Source organism: Scophthalmus maximus, chromosome 10 (genome assembly GCF_022379125.1).
Source record: "Scophthalmus maximus strain ysfricsl-2021 chromosome 10, ASM2237912v1, whole genome shotgun sequence".
NCBI lineage: Eukaryota > Metazoa > Chordata > Actinopteri > Pleuronectiformes > Scophthalmidae > Scophthalmus > Scophthalmus maximus.
The window spans coordinates 17,619,815-17,635,836 of NC_061524.1; the positions used below are offsets into that span (position 1 = coordinate 17,619,815).

General features: G+C 42.4%; 1 protein-coding gene across 3 annotated transcripts in view; it reads left to right on the forward strand.

Moving 5' to 3' along the window:
* The window catches only part of sh3pxd2ab (SH3 and PX domains 2Ab), a 48,726-nt gene that overhangs the window by 4,018 nt on the left and 28,686 nt on the right, over positions 1 to 16,022 (forward strand). For 2 of the 3 annotated variants that reach the window (XM_035606328.2, XM_035606329.2), the window contains exons 2-6: positions 1,587 to 1,667; positions 7,613 to 7,688; positions 8,519 to 8,595; positions 9,352 to 9,443; positions 15,692 to 15,723. In XM_035606328.2, the coding sequence (XP_035462221.1) occupies positions 1,587 to 1,667; positions 7,613 to 7,688; positions 8,519 to 8,595; positions 9,352 to 9,443; positions 15,692 to 15,723 (358 nt within the window). Of the gene's footprint in view, positions 1 to 1,586; positions 1,668 to 7,612; positions 7,689 to 8,518; positions 8,596 to 8,749; positions 8,843 to 9,351; positions 9,444 to 15,691; positions 15,724 to 16,022 lie in introns of those variants that run through there. The other variant, XM_035606330.2, reaches the window with a different exon arrangement.

Below are 16,022 nucleotides of genomic sequence, written 5' to 3' on the forward strand. Positions count from 1 at the left end.
GAGTTGGGATCAATTGCATCATCCATCTCCTGCAGAGGGAGGCTCCCAGAGGCCACTAAACACAGGGCACAGACGCTGGCTTGGGATTGAAGCCGGAGGTAACGGTTGACTGGGAAGTCCCCACGAGGGAAGAAGACGAAGAAGGAGGAAAAAATAAAATCTCATTATCTATGAGCTAAGCAACTGAAAATGCTTATCCGGTTTCAGAGAGGAAAGAAGCAGCCCTTTGTCTTTTGTCCTCACTGTCAATGTGTGACTTCCTCCCGGGGACTCGTGGCACTGGAGCCGGAGAGTGCATGGCAACTAATCCTTGTTTACATACATTGTCAAGGGGCATTTCATTTCCAATGAGATACAGTTCAGTGGTGAGCCTTTGGTTTGTGCAGTTTCCTGCGTGTAACACCCTTGTCAAATACAGACATTAAAAATGTGCCTGTCAGCTGTATATGATCACAATTCATGGTCATTTCATGCAGATGGGCCCCACACACCGTCATAAATGTGCCTTCATGCTTGGTGTTTACTTGTTTTGAATCCGTTGTCCGTGTGCTTACTTTGCTTTGAATAAGAATGAGTTCACAAGGTCTCAGCCATTACAATGAAATCATGCCGTTACTATAAATGTCACAAATTCAAATATTGCACATTAATTAACGCATGACCATGTGTTCATTTGAAGCTGTTTCTTGTGGCATAAGTTATTCTGTCATATTCAAACATAAGCGTGGTGCCTGGTTCTGTTTGGCTGTATCTTGACCTCACACACCCTCGCCTTCAGCAATGCTGTTGCCTAAATTCTGGTCATGCTGTCTGTATCTAATTATCAAGCTGCCGTAGGACTTGTTCTGCGTCGTTGCACACTCTTTCCGTAATGAACTGTGCGCGAAATGAGGACTGCATTTCAAGTAACTGATGTCCTTGCAGATTGCCACCATATGTGTAAATACTGCTTTTCTAAACACCGTGTGCAATGCACAGAGACGGAAATGTATGGGGTGCAGCCATCTGTTTTTAAACCCAGGGGCGTGCACAATTGTTTGTGGGCCTTTATTGTTGAGGCAAATAAAGGATTTATTTTGGGAAAACCTCTGGGAACAGTGTTTTGTTCTATAAAAGATATTCCTATTTCAGTTTCTGCATGGGTAAACACGTCTTCCCTGTCATGGTGATAGTTAGAAGTGCTGGAACAGGAGCATCATTTGTTTCCACAGACTCAGGTGGACTCAAATGCAAAGGAGAAAAATGCATTATGTGAAATGACAGGCTCACGGCTTCCTTTTATTAAACCTGTAGAAGTAAAAATCAGGTAATTTAACCACTCACAACACATAATGAATACTTTTAATAAATTACAACATACTTGAAATCTATTGGACCTCCTATTGACCCCTGATGGCTTTCCATCGTGTGACGGAAACGTATAAACTTAATGAGTTTATTTGACCCTTGGTGACCTCCTAAAGTTAAGTCAGGAGGGAATGCACTTTGTGTCATTAGGACCGGTCAAGCCAGAGCGGTGCCATGTTATCTTTGACAAAGTGACATCGTTCCTAATGGGTCTCTCTTGTTTGTGCCTCTCTCACTAGGTGTACCTCATCAATGTCACATACTCCGACTCCACTTCCCATGTCGTCTACAGGAGATACAGCAAGTTCTTTGACCTGCAGGTACGTCACACAAGCAACACTTTCACAGTGTTCATTCACAGTTGCACAGGAAGTTGCTGAGAAACAATAAAACTTCAAATTGTCTACTGGCAATGGCCTTAACATGTCTTCGTCATATTAAACTCTGCGAGGTCAGTTTGACCTTTTGTTCGGCTGCTGGAAGGCAGCTTAGTGAAAGGTCTCATTTAGGACTCCTGGAGCTCGCCTGGAAATAGGGGAAATGGGGGAAATCCAGTCAGCAGACGCAGGGAAAAAAAAAACAAGAGCTCAGTCAGAATGTATACTGCTGGAGCATGGGGTCAAGATATGCCTCAGGATTTTTGGAGGAATCCAGTAGCGTTATGTGAAATTCAGAATTTATAAGTTTACAATTTAACCACACAGAAATAAATGATCTATACTACAGTTTATTTGTTAGAAAGATACCGAGATCAGTGCATACCCAGCATTCCCTTGTTCTGTCTTTGGCTCTTTACTGATAACCCTCGCAGCCAGACTGCACTTTACAGTGCCGTGGCTCTGGTGGGCCGGCCCCTGTTGAAGCCAGCAGAGGAAACCCTTTGTTCTCTGGTCTCTTGCTAATAGCCAGGAAAAGGCTGCACTGGTCTATTTGATGGAAACAGAGCTTCGCTCCTGTCTCTGTAAACATTAGTCTTGTCCATAGATCCCTGCTGCCGGGGTGTGTTTGTCTGGCCACGCTAATCCACGAAGAACAACAGTCTGCAGCTGTCTCTACAAAATGGCTTGGGATGGTGTATTTTTCCTTATATGAACATGGTCATAAAGGTGAGAGATGGTTAGAGTATTCAGTAGTAACAGGTATTCATAAAAAACGTAAACGCATCAACAGCATGTGCTTAAAAAATATCTGTGGGAATCAATACAGAAGGAGGATGTAGTTTAGGTAATGGAAGTACCAATCCCAGAATGCACTCCATGAAATAAGGAGGAAGTTGTGGTCAGTAAAGGGTTGGGGGGGGGGTTTGGGAGGTTTGAATTTAAAAACTGAAAGGAGGATGCTTTCCATTGGGAGTTCAGATAAGACATCTGTTTCTGCATGTCTCCTTATGCTTTCAATAATGTGGAGCAATTGTACAACAGTCATGACCGGCGGTGTCACTTTTCTTCGGGCAGAAACTGAGCTTTTGTTTGTGTGTCTGCCAACCGACACCTACAATCTTTTTCCAAACTCAGAATAGCTCGATGTCCCCGCAGCACAATTGCGAGGTTTGTGCTCACCGGGGACTGACGGAGAATAAAACATGCATTTTACACCCTTGGCCTGACAAATGTGTCCATGATCTCATCTGATAACCATTAATTTAGGGTGAAAGGCCAAGTCAGGTCACAAAACAAGAAACGCCTTCGAAGCAGCGGCCGGTCACTTATATTATGTTGAACATTAGACAGCGCTGTACAACTGGCCGTATAAAACTCCTCGTCAACAACAGGCATCTTTGCTGTCTGATTTAAAAAGATGAAGTGTCCATTTTTCTCTGCCAAATGGATGTCCAGAAGTGCACTCGTTGCCAATGTTTAAAACCTCTCGAGTGCACTGAACATAAGTCTTAACATCTCCACTGGGGGGTTATTATCATAAATTATTCATATTCCTTCTGCTTTTTTATCGGTTTCCTTCTCAATTTGTCTTTCCTGCTGACTTGAAGTGAGGTGTGCGCTTTGTAATGCGTGTGCAGAGTTAATGCATGTGCAGAGTTAATGCATGTGCAGAGTTAGGCACATTGATCCCTTGGTTTAGAGACAATTGTTTTCATGCCGAATACTGCTCAGCATGAATTCCACCAAAAGCTTTTCCTGGTACTAGGGAACTGTTTCTGACCCGCACATGGTTGACGTGAAATGGTCAGTATCCCCCCCCCCCCCCCCCCCCCCCCCCCCCCCACACCCACACCCATGCACCCTTTAACCACAGCAGACAGAGCACATGGGCCATAGCATTCCTCAGGGGGATTGTGGAGTGTGCAAGCGGTTCTGGTTTCCTTTTGGACAAAAACTCCCGTAGTTGTTATTATTTTAGGATTGGGGAATTGGACTTAGGTCAGCTCTAATTTGTCTGGCCTACATTCCTGAAATAAGATTGAAACTTAACTAGGTTATTTTTCTCAAAACAAAACAAAAAAAGCTGTTGATGAACAGGGGCTACTCTGCAGCCACATTAAGGAAAACTAAGGACTTGAGAATGGACTGAAGTTAAATATTACATTTAAGTCCCTCTCCACTCAAAAAAGTGTTTTGTCTTCTGTTTCTGTCCTCTAAAATGTCTGACATTGACTATAGGGACTGGTATCTGAACAAAATTAGGTTTCTAAAGAGGTGCTTTCACATTCCTCTCCTGGAGTAGGAGATATCTGTGCTCTTGTCTGAAATTTAAAATTCAAACGAATCCTGGCAAGCTAGATTTGGTGCGTCACAAACACAGGGACCCGATCGCTGTTGAATATGCAAATGCAGGCAAAGAAACCGGAAAATTCCAGTGCACGTGGAGGCAGCGCGTCCACGAGAGGACGGCAGGTGTGTTAGCAGACAAGTTTTATGGCTGAATCTCGCCGGTGATGCCGCTAGCCATCTCCCTGCGCACATCCTTCCAATGGTCAGCCTAGCGCGAGCAGCTGCGGTGAGCGGGGTGCGCTGCCTTGGTTATTTGCATATCATGAATATTCATAGTCTCAGAATTCCTAAATGAGGGAGAGAGAGTGGATGGTTTCCATCCCTATTTCAGAGGTTTTTCTTAAAACTTTTTGGGCGGTAAACAATGTTAAACAAAATGTTAGGCATAGCAGATTCTTTTGAAATACTTTAAAACGGGACTGGAGGGGGTCTTTAAAGAGTGCTCCATTTTGTGTTGCGCTCATGAAACAACAACTGTTTTCAAAACATGCATGAACATGGCAGAAAACAATTATTTTCATTATTGATTAATCTGATGAGTATCTTAGTGCGGAAGGTGACATTAAGTGGATTGTCCAACCAACAGCACAAAACCCCCAAATATTCAATTTGCTCTCATGTAGAGCATGAAAAGTGTCAAATTGATGACCGAAACAGTTGCAGATTGATTTTCCTTTGATTTCCTATTTAATTAGGTGACCAATAGGTGCAAAATTTTTCACAATACAACTTGACCACTGACATTTCGCAGATTCATGGTGTTATTCTAGTAGTGGCTAATGTGTGCCAAAGCTGCTAGCCTTAACCATAGCTGAGGAGCGGGCTACAGGTGTCTGCCCATTGTAACCGAAACATGAACAATTGAACATACATCAGTGTGAAAGAACTACCTAAAATGAAAAGACCGTCTTTAACGTTTACTTGGTCCATGTCCCATCGACTAACATGGCGGAGGGTGGAGTTTAAGACTTATACTGCAGTCCGCCTCCAGTGGGGACTTGGCTTCACTTTTGGGGAGCTGTCATGTTGTCCGTCTTTATATACAGGATATATAAGGATACAGGTTATCAATTGTCAACTGAGCCCATGGGCTGCAGAGATGACAAACACTTTGTAGTGTTGCGACAAAAAGTCATTCGTTACCAGGAGAGGCTGAAAGTGTGGGTCGAAATTACTTGTTTTCTTAAAATGAGGATGACGCAGCTTTTGAAACAACATGCACAATAAAATGTGAGGTTAATCAGACCAATAGGGCTGTTTCACTATAATATCTCTGCAGTAAACAACTGTCAAGTAGATGTCAGAACACAACCCAGAGATGGAGTCAGATTGTTTTCCCACTCAAACATTCCTCCGAACTCCCCCAGTCTGAGATTCCTACCCAAGCAGTTTCTTTGTCTGTTGCACAGTGCAGTGTCTCTTTGTCTGTTCGTCCCTCCGCACTCTTGCGAGGGCAATCAAGTTTAAATGCTCCACATTATTGTCATTACAGTTTACAGAAGCTATGTTGGGGTTTCTCCCATCACCATCAATCATTTCCACAGTGTCATAATGCCAGAATAAAGATGTGTTTGGCGTGTTTAATGCTCTCTCTCTTCCCCGGGCATTTTTTCACAACACTGATCGGATTCTCAAGAGTGTGCAGAAAGAGACAGCCAAAACTGATGACATCATAGCACCTGTTGCCACATGCACATGTTCATTGTCCCAGTGGGAACAGTTGGCTGACAGCGCAGCTTAATACACTGAGGTATCCCGTGCAGAGTTTAGGAGAGCAGTGTAGAGAAAGCACAGCATATCTGGTCCCCGAGGCCTCTGAATCTAAGGTATATGAAATATGAGAAACGTTTTCCCTCAGAGTTTGGCCCCAAGTTGTTGGGCTGTAGCCATGGAAACCGTTTCCACACCTGTCCCGTGGAGCCGTGAGTGTGTCCAGGCAGGCCCCTGGTGGTGATGTCACCATCGCTGCTGGATGAGAAGCTTCAGACGAGGCGATTCCTGGAGATGTTGAGTGAACGTTCTCGTGTCAGAGGGAGTAGCCTCATTCAACCGGGAGGCTGATGACATGATTGGTGTGTAACATGTGTCAGACAAACAATGAAGTTGCCGACATGCTGTTGCAACAACTACGATTTTGGGAAATTTGTATTATTGCCATAATAGTTTGGTTTGAACACATCCTCCATGTCATCCCTTTTCAGTTTTAGCAGCGTTAAACTCTTAGTGAAACCAGATCTTGCCATGATATGTTTGTGTGCAGGTGTGGTTAACCAGAGCTTTTCTTTATACTCAGCCCTTTTACTTTGCCCTTAAAACACAACAATGATGACTATTCCCTATAAAAGGAAAGAATTTCTCATTTGCCGTCCGTATATTTCGGAGGAGGGGGAATGCCATGCCCCGAAGCAAACTTGGAGCTCTCGCAAAGGCAGCAAAATGAGTGCAGAAAAAGAAAGAACCACAAGAAGAGAAACCCAACCACCTCTTTCTGGAGAGTCTCTACAAACAACTCCTACAGGCCCAGACCGAGTGTTTCCAACTTTACCCTGCGAGCATGATTCTGTTTGTCCACCTGGTTCTTTTTGGCTCGGTCTAGACCAAGACTAGTTTCCTGGTCTCGAGTGTGCTTTAACTTGTTGCTCACAGCCTTCGCTGTTTAGGAGAGCACATCTGGAACAAGGCAGGGCTGCATCTGGATTTTGAGCGTGCTGTTTCTTTAGGATGCTCAATGAATGTGTGTGTGTGTGTGTGTGTGTGTCTGTTCTATGTGTATGTGCAATTGTGGCATTGCCATGATTTATTCAAAGAGGAAACTAGAAACTCTTGTCTGTGATTTAATACAGACACATATTTAACCCATTTGCATTGCATGTTTTTTTTCAGCTCTCAATAAAGCTCGCTCATACATCACGCCATTGTTTCGTGTATAGACAGGACAGATGTGCGCGAATGTGGCAGTTTTCACTCGAAAGAAATACTGTAGACGTATGCTGTCATCATGAAAGACATGACAGAGCATTTATTTCTGTTTATCTCTGAATCGATCGATCCTGTAAATGGACAGATGTATGAAGTCTTAACAACAAAGTGTTCACTATGTCCCCTGATGGCTTTTTGAGATCCTTAAGTGGAGCCTCCTTTTTTCCTTTTCTTCCGTAAGTGTGGGTGACGTAACCTTGTGTGCTCTCTTCAGAGATCAAAGAGTGAAACTGTTGGCCGTGTCACGACACAGAAGCTTTTCCGACGAGCTGTGTTGATCTCATGCACTGCAACAAGGAGGTCAACTGTTTCCTGGAGCGTTTGCACCCCCCCTTTTCTGTGTCTGTTCTCATGTCAGATTCCTGCACTTTCAAATTTTAACTGATAAACATGTGGTGGCTAAAAGACAGCAGATAGAAGGACAGTGGGAAGATAATGAGTGCTTGCCATTTATATCGATATGCAACCTTTTTTGTGGCTCAAAAAAGGAATGTATTTCATGTTTTGCTGCACAAACTATGCTTGTGTCACTCTTTACTTTCTCCTTCACTTCGCAGATGCGAATCCTCGACAAGTTCCCGATTGAGGGAGGACAGAAAGACCCCAAAAAGAGGATTATTCCTTTTTTGCCAGGTGATGAGCACAATGCACCACAGCATGCACACAACTCTGACATCCCGTCATATAAATGTTGGATGTATCTGAGAGAGCAAAAGAAGAAGGCCTTCAGAGGACAATCCATTTGCTATTACTCCTACACGCCCCATAGCATGGCCCACTGCTTTGCATTGTTTTGTTAACTGGCCAACTCCATCCAGGCCAAATCAATTTGGCGTCGGCCATTTCAGTAGGAGGCAAGCAGAGAGGGATTTGTCTAGTCTGATAAAGACACAGAGCAGAGGAGAGAGCGTTTGTTAGACAAGCTGCGCACTGCTCGTGTCGGACCCGGGCAGTTTCGATACAGGCACATTGGTATTGTGAGTGGGTTTCATGCATTTACACACTGAATCCTTTTCTATATATGTTGACTACTTGAAGTAAAAATGGTGCAAAAGGGCTAGAAGCAAACAAATTATTAAAAATCGCAAAAGGCAGGGTTTTGAGGATGTAAAAACACAGGTCTGAAATCTACAGCTAACAATGGATTATTACATATATATAATTCTCACTTGTACCCTCCAGCGGGATTATCGTAAGCTCTATTTATCAATTCAAGTGACATATTGATTGCCACCATTGGTCCAACCTGAATAAGCGAAGAGATGCTTTACATATACTGCTATTAACTTCTCATCCCACAATCAGGAGTGACTGAATCCATTTTTTTATTAGGAGTGACTGGTCCAGACATGCTGGTGTCTGTTTCTGTCTTCATCTGACATTTGAATTGTTCTGTTTTCAGCGTTTTTTGATGTACAAGTACTGTATGTACGAGTGACAAGTGTGCCCTATTTTTCCCTCAGGTAAAGTCTTGTTTCGCCGAAGTCACATCAGAGATGTGGCCGTCAAAAGGCTGAAGCACCTGGATAATTACTGCAAAGTAAGTCTGTGTGTCTCATAATGTCCTCTGAACTGTGTACAAGTACTTTGAGTATTTCCAATGCGAGCCTCAACATTTATCTCCTCCGCCAGCCTCAACAGGAAAACGACTGCTCTATCTGTGCTGGTCATTTCCTGTCACCAATGTAAATAGGCAGCCCATGAAAGGAAACGAGGGAAATGGGAGCACCGAGGAGTTAGACAGAATCCAAAGCGTAGGAATGAACCAGCAGACTTGCAGCGTAGCAGTGAGTGCAGTCGGTCTCCCCGACCCTCTTACATTCAATAGGTCAGAGACGGGAATGTGGGGCAGGTGCGCTGCCAAGTGTGGCAGCGGTTTTTCATTTAGAGGAACTGAATGAGATTTGCTGTGAAGGCAAAAAGCTTCAAGGCAACCTAACTAGATTTCTTTTCAATATTGTTTCTATCACGGTGTATTCGAGTGGGCGAAGGTATCTAATTTGGAAGTAGCTGTGCAGCAAAGACAGGTGGTTGTGCTGCGTGATCACGCCTGTGTGTTTTTTCTTTGTTTTAACAACCCCTCTCTCAGCTCAGTCCTCTTCCTTCCCCCTCCACGCCCTCCACATCTCCGCCTTCTCCTCTTGTGTTACTCACTGTACGATGAACTAAATGCTATCAGCTCCAGACCCATTGCCATTCAAACCAAACCACAGGGCTTTTAAAAAGACACACATGTTACCTTTTAAACGTGTTTTAGTCGCAACCACTATCTTTCTCCCTCCCTCCTCTCCCACAGGCGCTGATGAAGCTTCCCTCCAACATTTCCCAAAGTGAGGAGGTCCTGACATTCTTTGAGACCAAATCAGAAGACCTCAACCCTCCCACAGAGTGAGTAACTATCATTGTGTACTTAATAAATCATAGACTAAGCACAATGACTGTTATATGAGCTGTTAGATACCAAACGTTGCCCCCTGGTGGGTTGTTAATACAGCAGCAGCCTGCGTGTGTTTGTGTGGTTCAGCAGTTGGGGCAGAGCCCTTCACCCGGGCTGACCCGTCTTGATCCAGAGGCTTTGCTGTGTCTCGAGATGATGGATTGATACCGCTTGAGAGGCACTGTGTTTTATTAATAATGATTTCTGGGAGGTGACACCTGATCCCAGAACAAATGCGCAAGGATCAGCGGTGTCATGAGAGTGCGGCTGAGTTCAAGTCTCGGAGCAGACGGGGCTCTCAGACTACTCATCTGTCATACTCAGTTCAAAGTCAGAGCGGGAGCAATTACAGACTGGTTGCGAAATGACTCTTTCTTTTCAATCATGTCCTTTCCTTTTGATTCTTTGTTCGATTGAAATGTGTTTCGGATTTTTTTCTCACTCACAAGATGCAGTTTTAACCCATAACACGTTTGTGCACTTTCCAACACACTCGAGGAGAAAAAAAAATGTGCTGCAGCAACCTCTTGAGTGGTCTCTCCACGACCACCACCACCTCCGACCCCCAGTACCCACAGATGCTAATCCCACTTCAAAGGGAGATCCTCCTCCAGGCCTGAGACAGCCCAGCACAGCTTAAATTGAGATGTCGAGGTCTCAAAGCCGTGCCACCCAAGTGCTCAGTTCACTGCTGGGTGATCTGGGACATTTCAAAAATGACTTTTGTGGTGTTATTTTAGGACAGGATCAGATAATCCTCTGACGCCATGAAAATGACACTGGCGATGACAATTATTAAATGTTAAAAATGGATTGGGAAAATTTGTATTTGCAGCCATGCGTAACTAAATTATTCTATTGAACTATAAATTAGGAAGAATAATATGAAAATATCTTAAATAATGGTTTTTTCTGCTTAGGTAATAAAAAAAAAGTTTAATTTTTTTTTTTTTATTACAGGCTGTAAAAAATGGGTGAATTTTATTAAAGTTATTTATTATGATAATTTAAAGGAAAATGGACATTGTCTCCCAGTTTAACAATAATTCAGATTTATGTTACTGGTCATTCTGCCAGTATTCAGTCACCACAAGCATCAACATAGGAAATGTGTTTGCTAAGCCCTCTGCTACTGCCATCTAATGGTCAAGAAATGTCACTGCACAGATACAAAAATAAAATAAAAATGGAGGTGTCGTTGCTCCATCACAAGAGGGAGTCATGTAACAGACTTTGAGAATGAAAGATATGTCTCTTGACTTGGTGAATGAAAAAATAGTATCATATTACATTACTATAAAGCAGAGGTTGTTTGTGTGTGCGTGTGGTGCACAGAAATAATAGACAGTTGAATTGTTTTCATAGTCTTATTTTTATTGTTCTCGATTTGCTTCGATTTACATTGATACATAGATTAATGAAGAAAAACTGGATTTCTCTGTAGCTGTGTGGGAAGTTCTTAAGTAGAGGGTAGTAAAACATGTATTTTCTTGTGCCTCCTCAATAGTTGACACATTTATATCAAAATATTTGTCAGACACCTGATTGTCTGAAGTCATGAACTGTAACTGTACAAATATTATATTTAAATACCATGTTGCAGTTAGGGATTTTAAATCTTTTGAGCTGTTGGAATGGTTCATTCAAATAATGATGTCCCCTTTTCAAGGAGTTTCCGCAGCTTAAAGGTTGAACGATTTACATATATAGACAAATGTCTAACATCATGTCAAATTGCAGGTACAAAAATTAGGAACGCTTGGAAAGGGAGGGGCGAGGAAAATAATATTCAGTTGGTTGCAGTCTGAAACCTCTCGGCAAGTTGCCATTGAATTTGCTTGTTCACTGAGATGTGTCTTTTACTACCTCATCTACAATGTGACTTTGGTTTGTACTCCAATTTTTAGAGGGCTAATAAATACATTCAACTTTATTAATCCCCAAGGGGGAAATTTGTCCCCTGCATCCATCATCTGCATTCTAAATATCATTTTACCGCAGCCACAGCTCAGGTTGAATCAAACCAGTTCATTTTTATTTATTCATGTTTATATTTTGTTGACATGTTGATGGGCTTCTGCTCATATATTTCATCCCTTAGATGTATTTGTACTTTGATGTCTCCTTTCTTTGAAGGTTGACTGGGGGGGTTGGTTCACTTGCACTGTAGTATAACGGCCATATAAGCTCTAAATCTAGACTTGAAAGTACATGCAGGGAGCATTCTGTAAACTGACTCAGCATACACACAAATCAATGATTAAGACCTTGAGCCATGGAGGAAAATGTACCTCTTTTGAAAAATATGAAAATATCAGTCCTTTGACTGATCACACCTGTCCTCACGTCCAGTCAACCGAGGTCATTGGGCCTCTTGCGAGAACGTTTGAATGTTCTTATCCAAACCCATCTTCCTTTTTTGCACAAATTTATGTCAAACCGCTTGTTGCAGCTTGATGAATGCCACCTTTTCATGAGATGAACGTTTGTGTGGTTTATTTTTGAATTAAATGAATATATATGGATGCAATGTAATAATAATAATAATAATAAATAATAATAATAATAATAATAATAATAATAATAATAATTCATTTTATTTCAGGGCGCCTTTTAAGACATTTAATGTCGTCTTCCATGTAAAAAATACAGTGAAACAATGTTTGGACAGGTGGGTTATGAGATGGGTTTTGAATTTCGTGATTGATTCAGACCGTCGGAATGCAGGGAGTTACAAAGCCTAGGAGCGGAGCAGCTGAAAGCCCTTTCACCCATGGTGGTGAGTCGTGAGGTGGGGATTGACAGGAGATCAGCGGAGGATGAGTGCAGGGAGTGTGGGGGTACTTCTGATACATTTCAGTCATGAAAAGGCTTCCAAAGAAGAGTAAGAAAAAAGCAAACAGCAAGCAAATTTAGCAGTGTCAGTATTTGGCACTAGAGGACATAAAACAAATAATAACAAAAAGTCATAATACAGCTGTCAACAAGGTGTCATCCGTGGATGCGACATTGCATTTACTATAACTGCTACATGCTCACGTCAGAGCTGAAGGTTAACCCTAAAATGTAATGATTTCCCATGTAGCAAACTCCTTTTTATCCCCAAATGAGCGATGAGCCCATTAACAGGGTGTGTATAGACACAACGTGATTAATACAGCTACACTATTTTGCATTTTAACATTATATGAGAGACAATATAGTTGATTTAAAGTCTTTTCTTTTGTTAATGCTGTTTCACCAGGACGTTATTCATGGATGATACATCGTCAAACCAACATCGTCACTGTGTGATCAGAACCAAACTTTACAGAGATTTCTGGCAGGATGCACGAGTTTACCGTGCTTGTGTGCGTGCTTTTTTCAGGATCTGAATTTATTACCTTTCTTGAAAATAGTCACAAAAAAACTATAGAGTGCAGCCTCTCTGTGTGCAAACCAGCCCTCTGCTCCATCGTAAAAAATTCCCTGCTCAGTGACGTCGACCCATTGACCCCTGAGCTGGAGGTTGCTCCTGCAGAGGTCAATCTGAGGTCAGGCTGCAGTGTCTGCGTAATGTTCACACGGAGCAGTGCGGACACTTCAGTCCTTTGGCTTGGCAGAGAAATGCAAGTAAAGATCTAATATCTCACACATTCCTCGTGTAATAGGCCCACCTACAAAGAGTAAGCTGCAGTTATGTGTTAACAGATGGTTATTTTCAACTCAAGCTTAGGATGGACTCTCCCTGGCTTGGACTCCTAATGATGTGTTCAGCCGCAGGAGATGTACACGTGTATGTGCATCTCACAAAACCGGAACTGTATGGATTGTTAAGACTATCTCATATTTTATGTGACTCTCCGCTCAAGAGTTAACAAAAAATGTATACCCCTACTGTAAAAACAGAGGGGGGGATTATTAAACATTTGACTGTGTTTGTACGTATTTATGCTCCCCATGCCTTCCCCTCTTCTATTCGATTTTACTGGTGATTGTAAGAAAAAGTGTACAGAGCCAGAGTTTTGTGCTCAGTCTCCTCCTGGGAGGAATTTTATTCCAGCTCTGTGCTGTGGGTCATGAGCGAGCAGAGCAGGTCAAGCATCTACTTTATCCCCATCATTTCTTCCCAACCCTGCATTGTGCTTCCCTCAGTTTCATCTCTGCACCCCCAGGATTTACATTACTGGGGAAAAAATGCTTCCACCACTCACCTTGCTCACTTTTCCATCCTGGAAAACAACAAGTTCCACTGTAAATGATGTGTGTTGTTTTGATTTTAATACCTCTTACATCTCCTCTGTTTTGAGTTTTAAGTTGTCTGAAGCGATGTGCATCATCTGCCCAGACTACGCTTCCCTTTTATTAAACCGCAACCCTATTTATGTTGGCTCGGCATAAATGTTTAACATTTTTGAGTTTTCATCCCATCATACCATATAGAAAATTATGAAATGCAGCGGGTTCAATACTGTTTTCCCACAGTGTGAATGTTGAAGATCCAATATAAACATTGTTTTTACTGTGTCACAATCCCATGTAATAGTGTGTTATCACAGAGGAATTTGTTTTTTTATTTCAAAGTTAAGTATGTATGTAGTTTATGTTTTTAATGAAGCTGAACTGGGCTGTAAGCTATTATGCTTTTGATTGGAAATGTCTCATAACTGATCTGTCCCATATTATTTTCATGCATCTGGAAACCGAGTAGCCTTGTGCCAAAAATGACTTTATCTTAAGTAACAGAGGGATACAGTTATTGGCAAAATGTTTTTATTAAGCAAGAACTGCTTGCTTATCTTGAACAAGGGTCGTCTTTTCATTGGACTCACCAGAATCTAAGGCACTATACTCTGATTGTATTTGTTTTAATTGTTGTTTCTATCCAAAAGTGAAACCAGAAGACAGTGACTTTGTAGTTACAGCGTGGAATAAATCAACCCCAGAAACTGAAATTGCAAAATAGTTACTTTTTCTGGTGAACTGGAATCAATGAAGCCCAGAGAGTTGACGAACAGGATGTAGCCTGGCAAATATTGGACAAGGTTTATCCAAACATCTACTCATATCCATAACTGGCCATTGCTCGGGTCCTGCTGCTGGCCTCTCCAGAGAGCCACGTGTCTGTTCCCATCTGCATCAAACCTCAGCTTATCCTCAGCGTGCTCTCTCAGTTAGCTACACACGCACAAACATTCAGCCAGAGCTTCCAAAAAAGAGAAAATGTGCACTAAGCCACAAGCTAAACATACACATACAGACACTCTGCCCCGTTTGGATTTTTTCCCCTTGTATGACAAATCCACGTCAAGTGGATTGAGAAATCATCATTTGTTTACCTTCGTCACAGTAAATGAAGAATGCGAACTATCGATTGATCGGACAACACTTTGATGAATTATAAATTGTAATGTTTTTATGATACAGTATGTTAATTTGTTTTTTGTGTGCTTCTAAATGACTTATTTCTGTCAAACTGAAATAATTGCTTTATATTTCCTCCGGATGAACAGATCCAGCGGCAGTGCAAATGATCTGTTCCATTCAAAGTTCAGAAAAATGCTTTCCATAAAATGGGTGTGTTTGTAAGGAATTAACCTATATTTCCCCCAATAACACATAAAGATCAGTGTTTTTTTTAGCAGCAGCATGAGCACTCACATGGACAGTAAATGTGCACACAGTCGCCCTGGTGAGCGTCAAAGCACAGAGGCGGGTTCATTGACACTGGCGCTCATCCATTCGGTGTTTTGTTACAGTCCAGGCTCTGAAAGACTGAGAGACGCTTTCACATCTGAACATGAATGGGACCTATCAACGGGATATGATACTGTTGTCAAGTAAATAAATGCTGTTCTGTTGAACAGAGGCAGCTGCATCACCCTTATACACACACACCAAGTCTACCATGGCACTATATTCGCTGAAGGATCTGATGATTTGCTGATACCGTCCTTGACACGCTTACTGTGGTCCTCCACACACCCGTGCAGTATGTATCCCACCCTGTCTCCCTCCCTCTGGTAGTGGGTCAAGTTCTGCATGCATTCTCAACAAGGGTTTGGCTGGTACTCGTGTGCCAACTGCGTTCGGATTAGGCCCAGGCAGAGATTCAGCCGTAACGACTCGCTCGATTGATCAAGTCATATAAATGCACTGACCCCTCTTGCACTCGCACACAAACACTGACAATGCTTCTCTGGTGCTGCTTCCTTTGCAGAGACTGTGGAAGCTCTGGGAAACGTAAATCAGGTAAGGATCTGAAATATTTTTTATCTTATAGCCAATACAATCTGTGACAGTTATTCTACGCTCCATCCTTCTGTGTTGTGTCTTTATTGTTTTGACTGCTTGAATTATGTTGTGATTTTGAGATGTCTTTCTCTGAAGATGGTAAGTTAGAACCCTTACAAAACTCTTGGGGTGAGGAGAAGGGAATTTGCCAGACCTCCCTAACCTGCTCATCATCTCTGCTTGAGGCTACATCTTCTTGTAGCATGACACTCCCGAATCGCTGAGGGAACTCTCTGTGGTCGAGTTGCATTGCTGGT